General features: G+C 35.2%; 1 protein-coding gene across 3 annotated transcripts; it reads left to right on the top strand.

Moving 5' to 3' along the window:
• Nucleotides 1-423: 423 nt before the first annotated feature.
• On the top strand, nt 424-12,515 carry stra6l (STRA6-like). 3 transcript variants are annotated; one of them, XM_055205849.2, is made up of 18 exons: nt 424-536; nt 4,412-4,472; nt 4,721-4,821; nt 4,915-5,045; nt 5,911-6,031; nt 6,163-6,208; nt 7,682-7,810; nt 7,908-7,975; nt 8,058-8,169; nt 8,266-8,422; nt 8,505-8,580; nt 8,657-8,738; nt 10,653-10,701; nt 10,971-11,088; nt 11,248-11,367; nt 11,443-11,606; nt 11,809-11,955; nt 12,034-12,515. In XM_055205849.2, the coding sequence occupies exons 1-18, from the start codon at nt 439-441 to the stop codon at nt 12,219-12,221; spliced, it is 1,968 nt and encodes a 655-aa protein (XP_055061824.2). In that variant the 5' UTR covers nt 424-438; the 3' UTR covers nt 12,222-12,515. The 3 variants fall into 3 exon arrangements, with proteins under 3 accessions (XP_055061824.2, XP_055061823.2, XP_055061822.2); XM_055205848.2 differs by lacking the exon at nt 424-536 and adding an exon at nt 837-970; XM_055205847.2 differs by lacking the exon at nt 424-536 and adding an exon at nt 1,523-1,686.
• The last annotated feature ends 943 nt before the right edge of the window (nt 12,516-13,458 follow it).

Raw genomic sequence — 13,458 nt, 5'->3', positions numbered from 1 at the left:
AATCAGCATATCTCGCCCTGTACATGCCCATTTATAATCTATAAATAGTCAACGCAATCATCTCCTGAATGCTGATCCTTATAATAATGAGACTGTCATCAATTATTTGTTCGCAAGATGATACGCACCGCCAAATGCCATTGGCGTAATCCTCCAGCAGTGCTATCACGATATAGTGTCTATAAAACTATAAAATCTATTTAAAAAAAAATAGATTATCAGTGCTGGATTTATTCTTCATGATAATGTGGATCTAACGTGATATCGAGTAACTGTGTGTGTGGCAACTTCTGATGTACTTCTTCACTTAAGTAAAAAAAATCACCATCTGTGTCGCTAATTCACTTTATCTCAAACTCAGAGTTTACTTACAGGTGCGCACATTTCCCCGTCAAGTTTATTTTTATAGATCACAAACTTTGCGTGTGAAGTGGCCCCATGTGTTCATGCGGCGCTGCGCAAAACGATCGCCGTTTGACGTCACAGTACCGCGAGAGCGATTCGAGAGTACACAGTGGCAGTCTACGATTCTCGTGGTAAGTTATTTCACGTTTAGTAACACAAATATAGGGATAAAGTAAAATAACGTATTAAAAATATAAATATAAACAAGACAAAAGGTGTACTTTATCAGAAATTAAAATGATAGGGTACATTAAATCATTCACACCATAGTCAGTGATCGACTGATGAGCTATTCTTGTCAACAGCGCTCCCTTGTGTTGGCTTTAGTGATTTGCGGCCATATTACAAAAATATTTGTATGAGTAAAATCTACATTTATTTATTTTTTGCTTTTAGTGTAAATATGGCGCCCTTAAGGATGTCAAGAAACGGGTGTACTGCAAACATTGGCAAAATTCGCATTTTAAAGAATTGAATGCAGTCTTTCAAAACCACCAATGTTGATTGTCTGTAAGGATGAGGACTTTTTCGGTTGACTTGGAAGGCCCTCTCTTTAAACACATAGGTATGCAAGTTCATCTTACTGAGAAATAAGCGTTTAAAGTGCTCTTGTAGCTCAATTGTTAGAGCATTAACAATGCAAAAGGTAATGGGTTCAATTCCCAGGAAACACACATACTGTAGTGATCAAATTTGTGGCATGTTTAAATTGCATGCCAAATGCTTATGTAAATTACATTTACCACCAAATAAATGTGGCCTTTTTTTCTGAAAATATAGGCCAAAGGTAGTTAAGCTACCTATTTACTGTTTAGTGCATGTGAATTCAGTTAATCAATGCATGCTTTAGGTTATTACAGTTTGTATGTTCCCTTTTCAAACCCCTGACTTTGGTGCACCATGCATTACCATTTGAGAAACACTTTAAAATAAACCCACACCCACAAACACCACTTTATAATCTGCTTCAGTTTAGGAGCTGGTCTTATCTATGTTTGGATTTAGAGTAACTGTTCAGTCAATAGAGAGAGAGAGAGAGAGAGAGAGAGAGAGAGAGGGTTACACTAGTGTGGCCCAAATCAAAGGTTGTCCAGTCATGTGACTACATTTTCATATCCTCATCCATGAAGTGAAAGCTTTACCCTTATATCAGAGCGCATTGAAACATGTGCTTGTAAGGAAGAACAACTCTAGTGGATTACTAGTTTTTGTCTATAAGCAACAGCTGTACTGTGTTGATCCTGTGCACTACTGACAGATGATAACCTAAACCCCAACTATGTGAGTTATTTCTGAATTATTTCTGCTTTCAAATGGTAAAAACAGTAGAAATGCTTCTGTGTTTTATATTTACCTTCTTCCACTCAACGTTTTTGCAACAGCAAGGTTCTGTGGAAAGTTCTTTCAGTGCGACAAACTTTGTTTTGTTATTATTTACCTTCACAAAAATATGTCGAAAATACTGTAATTCATAATTAGAGAAACACAACATCATATTTTCATCTGAATACATGCTGTTCTTTAAGACTCTTATATTACTAAACAGACACGGGGCTTGTGGTTTTCCAAAGTTCAGCATTTTCACTAGCCACAAATTTGTTTTGGTGGAAATAATGTTTTATATTATTAAAGCTGACTATGGTGTACTAAAATGTACATGAGTTAAAATGTGCACACCTAACAGTACAGGTCATTATCAAATATTTACATCTGATAAGGTTTTGTGTAAAGCTCCTTTAAAATACACCCAGTGTAAGAGATATATAAAGAGTAGATTCTAATAACATACAGTGTAATAAAATAGCTGCAGTGTGTGTAATAATGTAAAAGTAGATATAGTTTAGGTTGTCATTTAATAATAATTTAAGAGACATTAATGCCAAAACAGACATTACTTGGCCTTACATTTTGATTACAGGAACCTTCAGGTCTGGCTAACCATTAGGTCACAACTGCTAACACTGTCAGAAAAAAATCAAATCAAAGTCAAAATATGTACCCCAGCTGTTGCTGGGGTGGTACCCTTTCAAAAAAGTACAGGTTTGCATCTAAATGGTTATTAGTATCTCAATGATATATATTAGCGTACATATTGGTACACTCTCAGACAAAAGGTAAAAGTTGTCTGTGGGACAGTACCTTTTAAAAAGGTCCTAATATGTATTATTTTAGTACAGATTTGTACCACTAAGGTCAACTTTTGTAGTGTCTTGTACTTTTTTTTCTGAGAGTGTACCAAATGTATATATTTAGGTATATTTGGACCTTTTATATAAAGGGTTTTCAAACTGTGGGTTGCGCAAAGTCACTTTTTTACAATTTTAATATGATAAACCATAATTTATTTTAAAACTGAAATTGAATGTACATTTAATTTATAAAATGACAGGGAAAATAAAAACTGCTCAATTATTTTAAAAAAGTGTTTTCCCCTTATATTTACATTTAAAAATATGTTAATGTGTCCCGCTGTTCTGTCAAAATCCATTCCCTCTAAGGTTCACTATTTTTTATAGCATTTTCATCATTTTATTTTTATTATTTAGAAATATTAAAAAGTTGTAATGGCATGGCTACTGAGATGTATATGTGTGCATGTATGTTATATATCTTTATTGTTCTTTAAGTCAATTATTTTACAGTTTGAATCACTAAAGTAAATATAAAAAGCAATGCTTTGATGTATTATATAATACAATTGATTAAATATTTGATAATTTTCCTGTTTTTTATTATTTCTTTTTACTTTATATGTAGCCTATGTATTTGTTCTAAAATTATTGTGTTAACGCACAATTTCATATGCACAGGGCTGTTTATATATTAATAACACTTCACATCATGTGTGTGCTATATTTATATATTTATTGTTTATGTAAACATAATCATTTTAGAATAGTACAGACAAAAAGAAAAAGACAGATTGGCCAATACCTGTAATAGAAAACTGGAAAAGTATGAACTATTTAATTCATTGTATTATAGAATACATGATATTATTGCTATTTTAGTATAGCCCATTAAAATCTTGAATCTTTCTAAATATAAAAACATACTGTGATAAAACATACAGACTTCGTCAGGACACCGGTACTCATTTAAGTGGGTCACAAAATGAAAAGTTTGGGAATCTCTGTTTTAAAGGGCACTACCCCAGTGACAGTAGGGATACATATTTTGACAATTTTTTCACACCATTAAACATTATTTTACAATAAAACCAAATAATAGATAGCAATTCAAATAAAGCTAGAATAAAGACAAAATCTGATGCAGCAATGATAAATTGGGACAATTATTATGATTAATAGTAAGTACACCTAACCTTTAAAATGTCTTAAAGGGGACATATCATGAAAATCTGACTAGTGGTTCTATCAACCCAGTAACTTCTGATAAACTTCTGATAAACCATTCTCTGCAAGCACGTGAAAAAATAGGTCATTGAAAGTTGGCTCCCTTTGTGATGTCAGAAGTGGATCTTGTTATAATAATACCGCCCCTTAATCTGCACTATCCATAGCACTGCATTCTAGTGCAGAGGAAAAATAATTGACAGCTACGTTTCAATTTCAACAAACTACACGGCACATTTTTGCTGGCATCCTATAATAAATTATTTATATGGTATTTTGAGCTAAAACCTCACATATGTACTCTGGGGACACCAAAGATTTATTTTTACATCTTAAAAAGTCTTGTGAAATGTCCCTTTTAAGATAACCACCAGAGCAATTATAACCGTGTTATAAGCGGAATAATTGTTGAATAATTCAACGGCCCGTCGTCAATTATTTCTTACGTAATGCTGTGATCTTTTAACTAAGTGAGTCAACTTATGTTTGTTCTTACTAATGCAGAATTTTATCAGCAAAGATTATTTATTAGTGTCCAAGCACCGAGGTGCGAGGACCCGATTGTTCAGATTATAATTCATTCATTTAAACAAACATGTTGTAATCGTCCCCCTTTCTTTATCATTTTACTTTTTCCGTTCTTTTTTCAGGGAAGACTGTCAGAATGGATTTTCAGTGGATATGTTTCTACATTGCTCTCTCGTACCCGCTGTAAGTAATGAAAACATTTCTAAAAAACCCCCCTAATCAAACATACAGCAATTTTTCTAGAGGAAGTGTTGCTTAAAAGAATGATAAGGACTGACAGTTGGTCTTAATATATAATGTTAACCCATGACAGATTCTTTACAAAATCTTTTTTTCCACAAACATTGACTTGAATCTGAGCGGACTGTTGTTCATATTTTCCCTCATGCATTATTTTGTAATGTGGTGCATCATGTTTTTGTGTATTTCAGGTCTTTATTATGGTTCTACTGTCATTCGTACAGCGCAGAGCAAAAGCTCAGCCCTTCGAGGAACGCTTTCCATACCTTAGGGGTCGATTTGGCATTGTGGTGTAGGTGATCGCTGATTTTTTTTAACAATATCACTTAAATGTATTGCCACTTTATTAATTGAATTGTGTGTATGTGTTTTTTATGTTTCTCAGACCTTTGGATTTCATTGGGAGTCTAAGTAATCGATGGTCTTATGGTTTTGCATTTGGCGCAATCGCTCCGAGCGTGCTCCAGCTGTTCTCTGAGTCCTACACGCCGATGAAAGTGCCCAACTGGGCTAAAGGTACAGCACATATCATAAGTACAGGCATGCACATATTGCGCAAATTCAAAATATGTGTTCGGAGTGTCATGTGTGTTGCTCGTGTTTTAAAAATATGTATTTGTTGCGTCATGTGAACCATGTGCATCATGTGTTTGGTCAAAATAAGTGCCAGCTGCACACGCGTCAAAACCCTTTCTGTTAAAAGAGACGCTCACGTTCACAAAATACACGCAAGACACTCACTTAACAGTAAACTCTGATTAGGCATGAGATTATGCGAGTATCTGGCAAACGCAAGCGTCTCTTTTATCATAAACCCTTTAGAGGCATCTGCAGAGGGGACTTATTTTGACAAGACACGTGATGCACATAGGTTCATTCGACTCGCCGAATTATGAACCACACACATGATGGGCTACATACATGTTGTGACGAACTTTGCATCGTGCGCCCTCGAAAAAAGAAGTCACCGGCTGCCACTGACATACAGTATCACTATTAAAGCTTTCTTGCAATTATAACAAACATGTATCACTTTGGATAAAACATCTGTTAAATTACATAAATAAGCACAACTACAGTTAGTTTATACTTTACTATATTTTATCCAGCACTCTCAGAAAAAAAGTACAAGAAGGTACAAAAGTTTTCACAGGGTCAGTACCTTTTCAAAAAGTAAATTTTTGTACCTAAATGGTGCATGCTGGTACCTCAAAGGTATATAACTGTACCAAAATGGTACATATTAGGAACTTTTTAAAAAAGGTTCCTTTCTTTTTTGTACCTTTATTTATTTCTGACAGTGTGTTGATGTGCTACAAAATATGTACTTAATCATCAAACTGTACAATTATATTTTTATATATGTTTTGGTGTCTTTCAGCTTTTGTGTACCTGCTAGGAGCGCTAGAAGTGGGAGTTGCGTATTTGCCGTTCTTTGCTTGCCTCTCCACACCGCACCGAACACTAGGAGGGGTTTTGGGTGTTCTGTATACGCTCATGTGGTACATAAAAACACAGAAATATACTAAAAATACCAGTGGTCATTAACTTGTATCTTGTTTGGTGTCAGAGATCTCAAGGTATTTGTATTGGGTTACTGTACACTGATTCTGTATGTTGTGTGTGGATTCAGGCTCACTGCGAGATTGTATGACACAGCAAGCTGTCCATCTGGAAAGGTTGGCGAATATAATTAATTATTAACCTTTATTTTTTAATTATTAACTGATGATGTTTATGTTTGCATGGTAAGATTAGAAACGATTTGCTCATTGTTTGAAGCACAGGTGTGATCGTTTCTCTGGTTAGATATAATTTACACTACATAAAGTGAAACATTGCATTACATTTTTTTTAAGCTGAGAATACAATGAAAAATACAGTATTACAAAATAAACTGAGTGTACAATTCATAAGCCTTTTAATTTACCATAAAGATGGATAGGAACTTGTAAAAATTGTCTTGAAGGGTTGTCTCTTATGTACCTTAAAGGAATAGTCCATTTTCTTAAAAGAAAAATCCAGATAGTTTACTCACCACCATGTCATCCAAAATGTTGATGTCTTTCTTTGTTCAATCGAGAAGAAATTATGTTTTTTGAGGAATACATTGCAGGATTTTTCTCATTTTAATGGACTTTAATAGACACCAACAATTAATACTTAACTCAACACTTAACAGTTTTTTTCAACGAAGTTTCAAAGGACTATAAACGATCCCAAACGAGGCATAAGGGTCTTATCTAGCAAAACGATTGTCATTTTGACAATAAAAATAACAAATATACACTTTTAAAGCACAACTTCTCGTCTAGATCCGGTCGTGATGCGCCAGCGTGACCCCACGCAATACGTCATGACGTCAAGAGGCCACAGTGGACGAATGCGAAACTCCGCCCCAGTGTTTACAAGTGTGGAGAAAGAGGACCATTCCTACGTTGTTGTATGTGGAATGATACTAATTAATGTCTTTGTGTCAGTTTATTGTTTACAATGGTCCGCAAATGTGCTTTTTATATATGTAACACGTGACCTCCCTACGTCACTACGCATTTATGTTAGGTCTCGCTAGACCAGATCTAGACGAAAAGTTGTGGTTTAAAAGAGCATATTTTTTATTTTTCTTGTCAAAAATGGCAATCGTTTTGCTAGATAAGACCCTTATGCCTCGTTTGGGATCATTTATAGTCCTTTGAAACTCTGTTGAAAAAAACTGTTATGTGTTGAGTTAAGTGTTGGTGTCCATTAAAGTCCATTAAAATTAGAAAAATCCTGCAATGTTTTCCTCAAAAAACATAATTTCTTCTCGACTGAACAAAGAAAGACATCAACATTTTGGATGACATGGTGGTGAGTAAATTATCTGGATTTTTCTTTTAAGAAAATGGAATATTCTTTTAATATAAATGTGATTTCAAACAGATATTAAACACCCAGTAATTATGAAAATAAAATGTAATTTGAAATGAAACAAATTCTGAACGTTTATAAAAATTGTACTTTTAAATATTAGACTTAATTTGTAATTATACAAGAGTATTACAGTAACAAAGGTACAACCCAAGCAGCTACAGCTATTGCCTGATGTTGTGTCTATAAAATGTTTTTTTTTTCTCAGTGTATAATATAATAATTTATTATACTGTTTACAGATTTTAGGCCCATATGAGAAGTGGATCATTCTGTGGCCGTTCTTTTTGTGTCTGTGTTTCCTGCTGGGTCGATTTGTGTATATCATTGTGAAGGCAATAAGAATCCACCTGCATTTGCAGGCTGAAGAGGTCAGACCATACGTTTTTTTTCTTCAGTTTTCATGAATTTGTTTATTTATCTGTAATAGTAGATGCTTGAGTTATTTTTTGTTTTCATAAAATTTAGAATGAAGAGGATTTACACTCCCATCAGTTCAGATATGTAAAGACTCTACTGAAACGCCCCCCTGAGCGGTACATGTAAATTCAACATAAACATTTATTTATGAATGTATTCACATTACTCAACAAAGACTCTTATGGTGTTTTTCCTTAGGTCGGAACCAAAAGGTTGGTTCCAGGAAAAAGTATATGATTGGGACCCTTATTTTAAATTCCCAAACAGAATGATTGGCACCTCCATTGTCACCTTCATTGGCTTATACACGGTAAATCAGCACTTGCTACTGTACGCAAGCATTATTTACTGTAATATAGTATACCAAATCTGAACCTATGTGTGCTCAAATGTTGTCTTTATGTAGATGACGCTGGTAGACTACAGTGTAAGTGACTATGCCTTTGATAGGCTAGATGCGTTGAAGGATTCACTTGCAGAGATAGCATCCTCCTGCAACGAAACAGACAATATGTTCAAGTCCCTCATACCCATGATGGAAGAGTTTAGCTATGTCGCACGTAGTAAGATTTATTACTTTATATTCCTTTTAGATAAATTGATGGATGGATGGTTAATATGTAACACAAATTTGTTTATTTACAGAGTCATGGTTGGCGACGACAATTTTTGCCAGTCTGACATCTGTCACTTACACTTTTCATGTGCTGGTATGTTACAGGTATGCATGCTTGACATTGTAATTATAATCTGTAATAAGACAAAGACCTTTAACTGAAACCTGTTTTTAACTGCAGAAAACATATAAAGAGGTTATGGAGGGGGGAGAAATACTTTATTCCAGTCAAGTTTCATAAACCAAGCCCTGCAGTCAGTGTGGTGAGTAAATATTTGTGAAGGTTTGTAAATCTCCCTGCTTAATTCCTGTCATACACCATTTTCAATGAAGTCAGTCAATGTTTATTCATGCCATTCCAAACTAGTATGACTTTCTTACAGCACATTAACATTTAATCATATGTTTTACATTTAAATGTATTAATTTAGCAGGCGCTTTTATGCAAGGACTTCATGGAACAAATATTAAAGGGACACAAAAGTGGGCTCATTTTCCAGCTCCCCTTGAGTTCAACAATAGATTTTTGCAGTTTTGGAATCAATTCAGCTGATCTCCGGGTCTGTCTCTGCCACTTTTGGCGTGGCTTGGCGTAGTCCATTGAATCTGATTGGGCCATTAGCATTGCGCTCAAAAATGACCAAAGAGTTATTACGCAGTGCCTGAAAATAGTCCCCTGCTATTGAAAGTTACTAAGAGGACTATTTTCTGGCACTGCGTAATATCACTGCGCCTCCTACAGCCATGTTACGGCAACAAAGTCCTTGATTATTACACCAGAATGAGAGTATAGTTCTTAGACATATCGGCCTAGAAAATCACAACTTTTAATTTTCCGTAAGTCTTAGTACACAATGTGACTACAGAAGAGTCAAGTTTTAAATATAGGAAAAATATCCTAACTCTTTGGTAATTTTTTGCACGATGCTAACGGTCTAATCAGATTCAATGGATTATGCTAAGCTATGCTAAAAGTGGTAACGCAAGACCCAGAGATCGGCTGAATGGATTCCAAAAAGGTAAAAATAAATGTTTAACTCTAGGGGAGCTGGAAAATGAGCCTATTTTTTAGTGGAGTGCCCCTTTAAAGGATTATTCCACTTTCATTACACCGTCTTTCTTTCTTGAGCCAAAAAGAAATTGAGTTTTTTGATAAAAACATTTAAGGGTATTTCTCCATATAGTGGACTTCAATTGAACCCAATGGTTTCAATGCAGCTTCAAGGGGCTCTAAACTATCCCAACCGAGGCATAAGGGTCTTATCTAGCGAAATGATCACAAACTAAATCACAACTTCTCGTCTTTCATTAGCCTCGTGATGCTCGTCCTTGCGTATTGCATAATTACGTTGGAAGGTCACGCATGACTAATGTGAAACTACCTCTCCAATGTTTACAAGTGTGGAGACGGAGGACCGTTCAGAAGTTAGTGTATGTGAATGACACTAATTAATGTCTTTGTGTCAGTTTATTGTTTAAAATGGTCCTTACGTGTGCATTTCGCATACGTCATGCGTGACCTTTCAACGTGATTTTGTAATACGTAAGGTCATGGACGGACATCCTAGAGCTGGTGAAAGACAAGAAGTACATATTTTTTATTTATTGGGCAAAAATGTGCCTCATTTGGGATTGTTTAGAGCAGTGGTTTTCAGACTTTTTTGACGTGTGGCACACCTTTTGTAAGATGTGGACCCCCCAAAGCAAATTTATTACATAAAACATTACAAAACTTGTAATTTGAATTAAACAAATCATATTAAAGTATACAATGTAGTGATTTTCGTTAGTAACGTTATTTTTTTGAGGTTTGAATACACAGAATCTTTATAAATTAATGTACTTTATAAAATGTCATTAAACTAGGGCCCTCTGGCACCATCTCAGGGCCCCCCAGGGGGCCATGGCCCCCAGTTTGAGAACCACTTTGAAGCTGCATTGAAACTGCAATTTAGACCGTCAAATCGTCTACTATATGAAGAAAAATCCTGAAATGTTTTTCTTAAAAAAAACTATATTTCTTTTCCACTGAATAAAGAAAGACAAAAACATCTTGGATGACATGGGGATAAGTACATTTTCTTGTAAAAGTGGACTAATCCTTTAACAAACAATAACATTGTAAGACATTGCAAGTAAAAGTATTACTGGTCATAAAACCTTATTTTCTCTGTCAGGCAGCTATAACAAGATACTCAGGCTGGCAGATTGCCTTCACTCTGTGGGGTATGCAAAACGTTTCTCATATATTTATATATATTAATAGTATTTCATATATTAAAGTCTTTATCTAGTGATTTACTCAGTGACTCATGTTTATTCAATGCCCTCAGAAAACATAGTGAGGTCAGTTTGCAAAGTTTATCCAGAGATCATTGCCTTCACGGGCATTGCTCCTTTGCATATTTTGCTCTACATACTGCATACTTTTCTTAGTTTGCAAAGTATGCAGAAGCTATTGATCATGTGGTTTGATTCTTGTTTTATCTCTGCAGGTTTTGTTATAGTTCATTTCATGCAGTTTCTTTTCGCCCTGATATTTACGTATGGAATTATTCTACCGATACAGAAAGGAAAGTTTCTCAGCTGGTTATCAAGTGTATCCATCATTCTGTGAGTTCCATTAGAGTTCATAATAACTTGAATATATAATATATATGATGACATCATATGCATCACATTTTATGCAATACTCTGAAATCCTGTTGCACTGCATGAACACAACTGTGAAATGCATGCCGCAATGTGTGTTTTTTTTTTTTTTTATTCCAGGCTGACCATATTCACTGTGATAGCCATAGTGGTAGTGCAGATTGTTCTGGTTCAGATATTTTTCCTGCAGGACAAACTCTCACCTGACGACAAACAAAAGCCACTTGCGCTCAACAACAGGTATGGAAGAACATCATCAAATCCACATTTTGATTCATTTCATGCATTAACAAAAGTCTTTTTCTTTTTACACAGAAAAGCATTCCACAGCTTTATCTATTTCTTCTTCTTCTATAATGTGATTATGGGGTTGAGCAATTGCATTTTACGTCTCTTGGTAAGCGGCGTTGTGGGCACATGGCTGGTATCACGGATAGACCGGACCATCATGCAGAGGGGCTACGAGTCCATGGATCCAGGTAATAATGGTAGATTTATATCCAGTGCCATGTGATAAACAAACAGGACCATGATAATTATTAAGCTTTTGTTTTTCTTTTGGTATTTTGGTGACAAAACAAATGTCTAAATGATCTATAATGCTAAATTATCTAAATTTAAGATAATTGCTTCTTTTCTAATAATTGTACAGTGATTTTGGACGGTGTGACTTTTGTGCAGGATATAATACCTGGATAGGGATGATATTTGCTGATCATTATCATAGCAACCCAGTTATGCTATCTTTCTGCCATCTACTGCTTGGAAGAACTGTGGAGAATCGGGGACCCGCAGAAACCTCTTATAATACTTTTAACAATACCAGAGGTACAGTGCACACATGCAAAGAAAATTATAATATACAACCATGCCATAAAACAACTTTGCTCCTCTGCTTTCTAATAGGATGTTCAGTAGGGGGCAGAGTACGTGTGCGGTGGTTGTTGCTCTACACGCTGCTGAGGAACCCGGCACTCATCTTGCTCAGAAAGAGAAAACCACAGTATAACCATGACAACCAAGACCCTCTCCTCTTAGCCCGAACCATCACCTCACAGGCTCAACAAGCAAGTGGACTGGCCAGCAATTGCTAAAACAGGATAAAGCATCTGAAAAAAACTGTGGTCTTAAAACCAGCCTCTGGAGAGCAGAGCATGGTCAGGTTCCTGTCTGTGTATTAAAGCTGTAAATAAAAAATTTACAATTCTCTTACAAGTACTGTTGCAGATCCATGGTACAGTGATTCATACCATGGTATTGTACCTTTCATACGTTTTACTATCACATATGCCCAAAAATCTATTCATACACTTCATATGTGTTGAATTATTTTGTAACTGTTGTTTGTCTAAATAAACTTATACATAAATCGAGGTGTTTATATAATACAGAGCCTTCACTTTTTTTAAATAGTCCAACACTCTGTGAATGTATTTTAGGTTGGTCAGGTTAACTTTAAGAACTTTGTTATGCTGTCATATATGTGGCCCCCCCTTGTGTACGGTGCATCCTTTCGTGGCCCTCCAAAGTAAATTTATGACATAAAACATTACAAAACTTAAAATCTAAATTAAACAAAACATATTAAATTATACAATGTAGATCTGTTGGTTAGTAGCCTTATGTTTCTGAGTTTAAATACACAGAATTTATGATTGTATTTTATAAAATGACATTAAACTAGGGCCCCGCTGGCACCATCTCAGTTGGCCCCCAGTTTGGGCCTTTTAAGGCTTTATGTTTAGCTGAAGTATCCACTGACTTTGATATAGCAGTGATGGTATCAGATGTAATGTCATATAATGCTTTGATATTGTAGGGTTGAAAAGGAATTTATTTCAGAGTCACAACCCCCATCACCTTTGCATATCTAAGCCCACAGGGAAGCTGTTAGTGATCAAAGATGTTTATTGGGGATCTGCCATTTCTCAAGTTCAGTGGGGGGTATATGTCTGGTCAATTTGGTTGTCTCAGGCTTAGTTTAGTCAAATGGTCAAGGGAAGAATGAAAGAAGAATGTATCGAGAAGCTGTCTCTCATTTTTGGGGGACTTGTGGACTGATCCTTTATTATTTCTTTATTTTTCGTTTTACCTGTACTCAGCTTTTCTAAGCAAAAGGGAATAGGAAAAACCACCAGATTTCAATGACTCCTTTTATTCTCTTATATTAAGGTAATATTCCTCATACACTGGTTAAACGTAAATTTTACTAAATTGTATTTTTTATAATTTCATGCATTTACAAAACCTCAGTACTGTAAATAAATATTTTGATTTAAATAGTCCGACTCGCGAGCGAGCGCATATGTCATCCATCAGCCGTTATTCTTG

The sequence above is a fragment of the Misgurnus anguillicaudatus genome, chromosome 3, assembly GCF_027580225.2.
Source record: "Misgurnus anguillicaudatus chromosome 3, ASM2758022v2, whole genome shotgun sequence".
NCBI lineage: Eukaryota > Metazoa > Chordata > Actinopteri > Cypriniformes > Cobitidae > Misgurnus > Misgurnus anguillicaudatus.
This window is presented reverse-complemented; position numbering and strand designations above follow the sequence as displayed.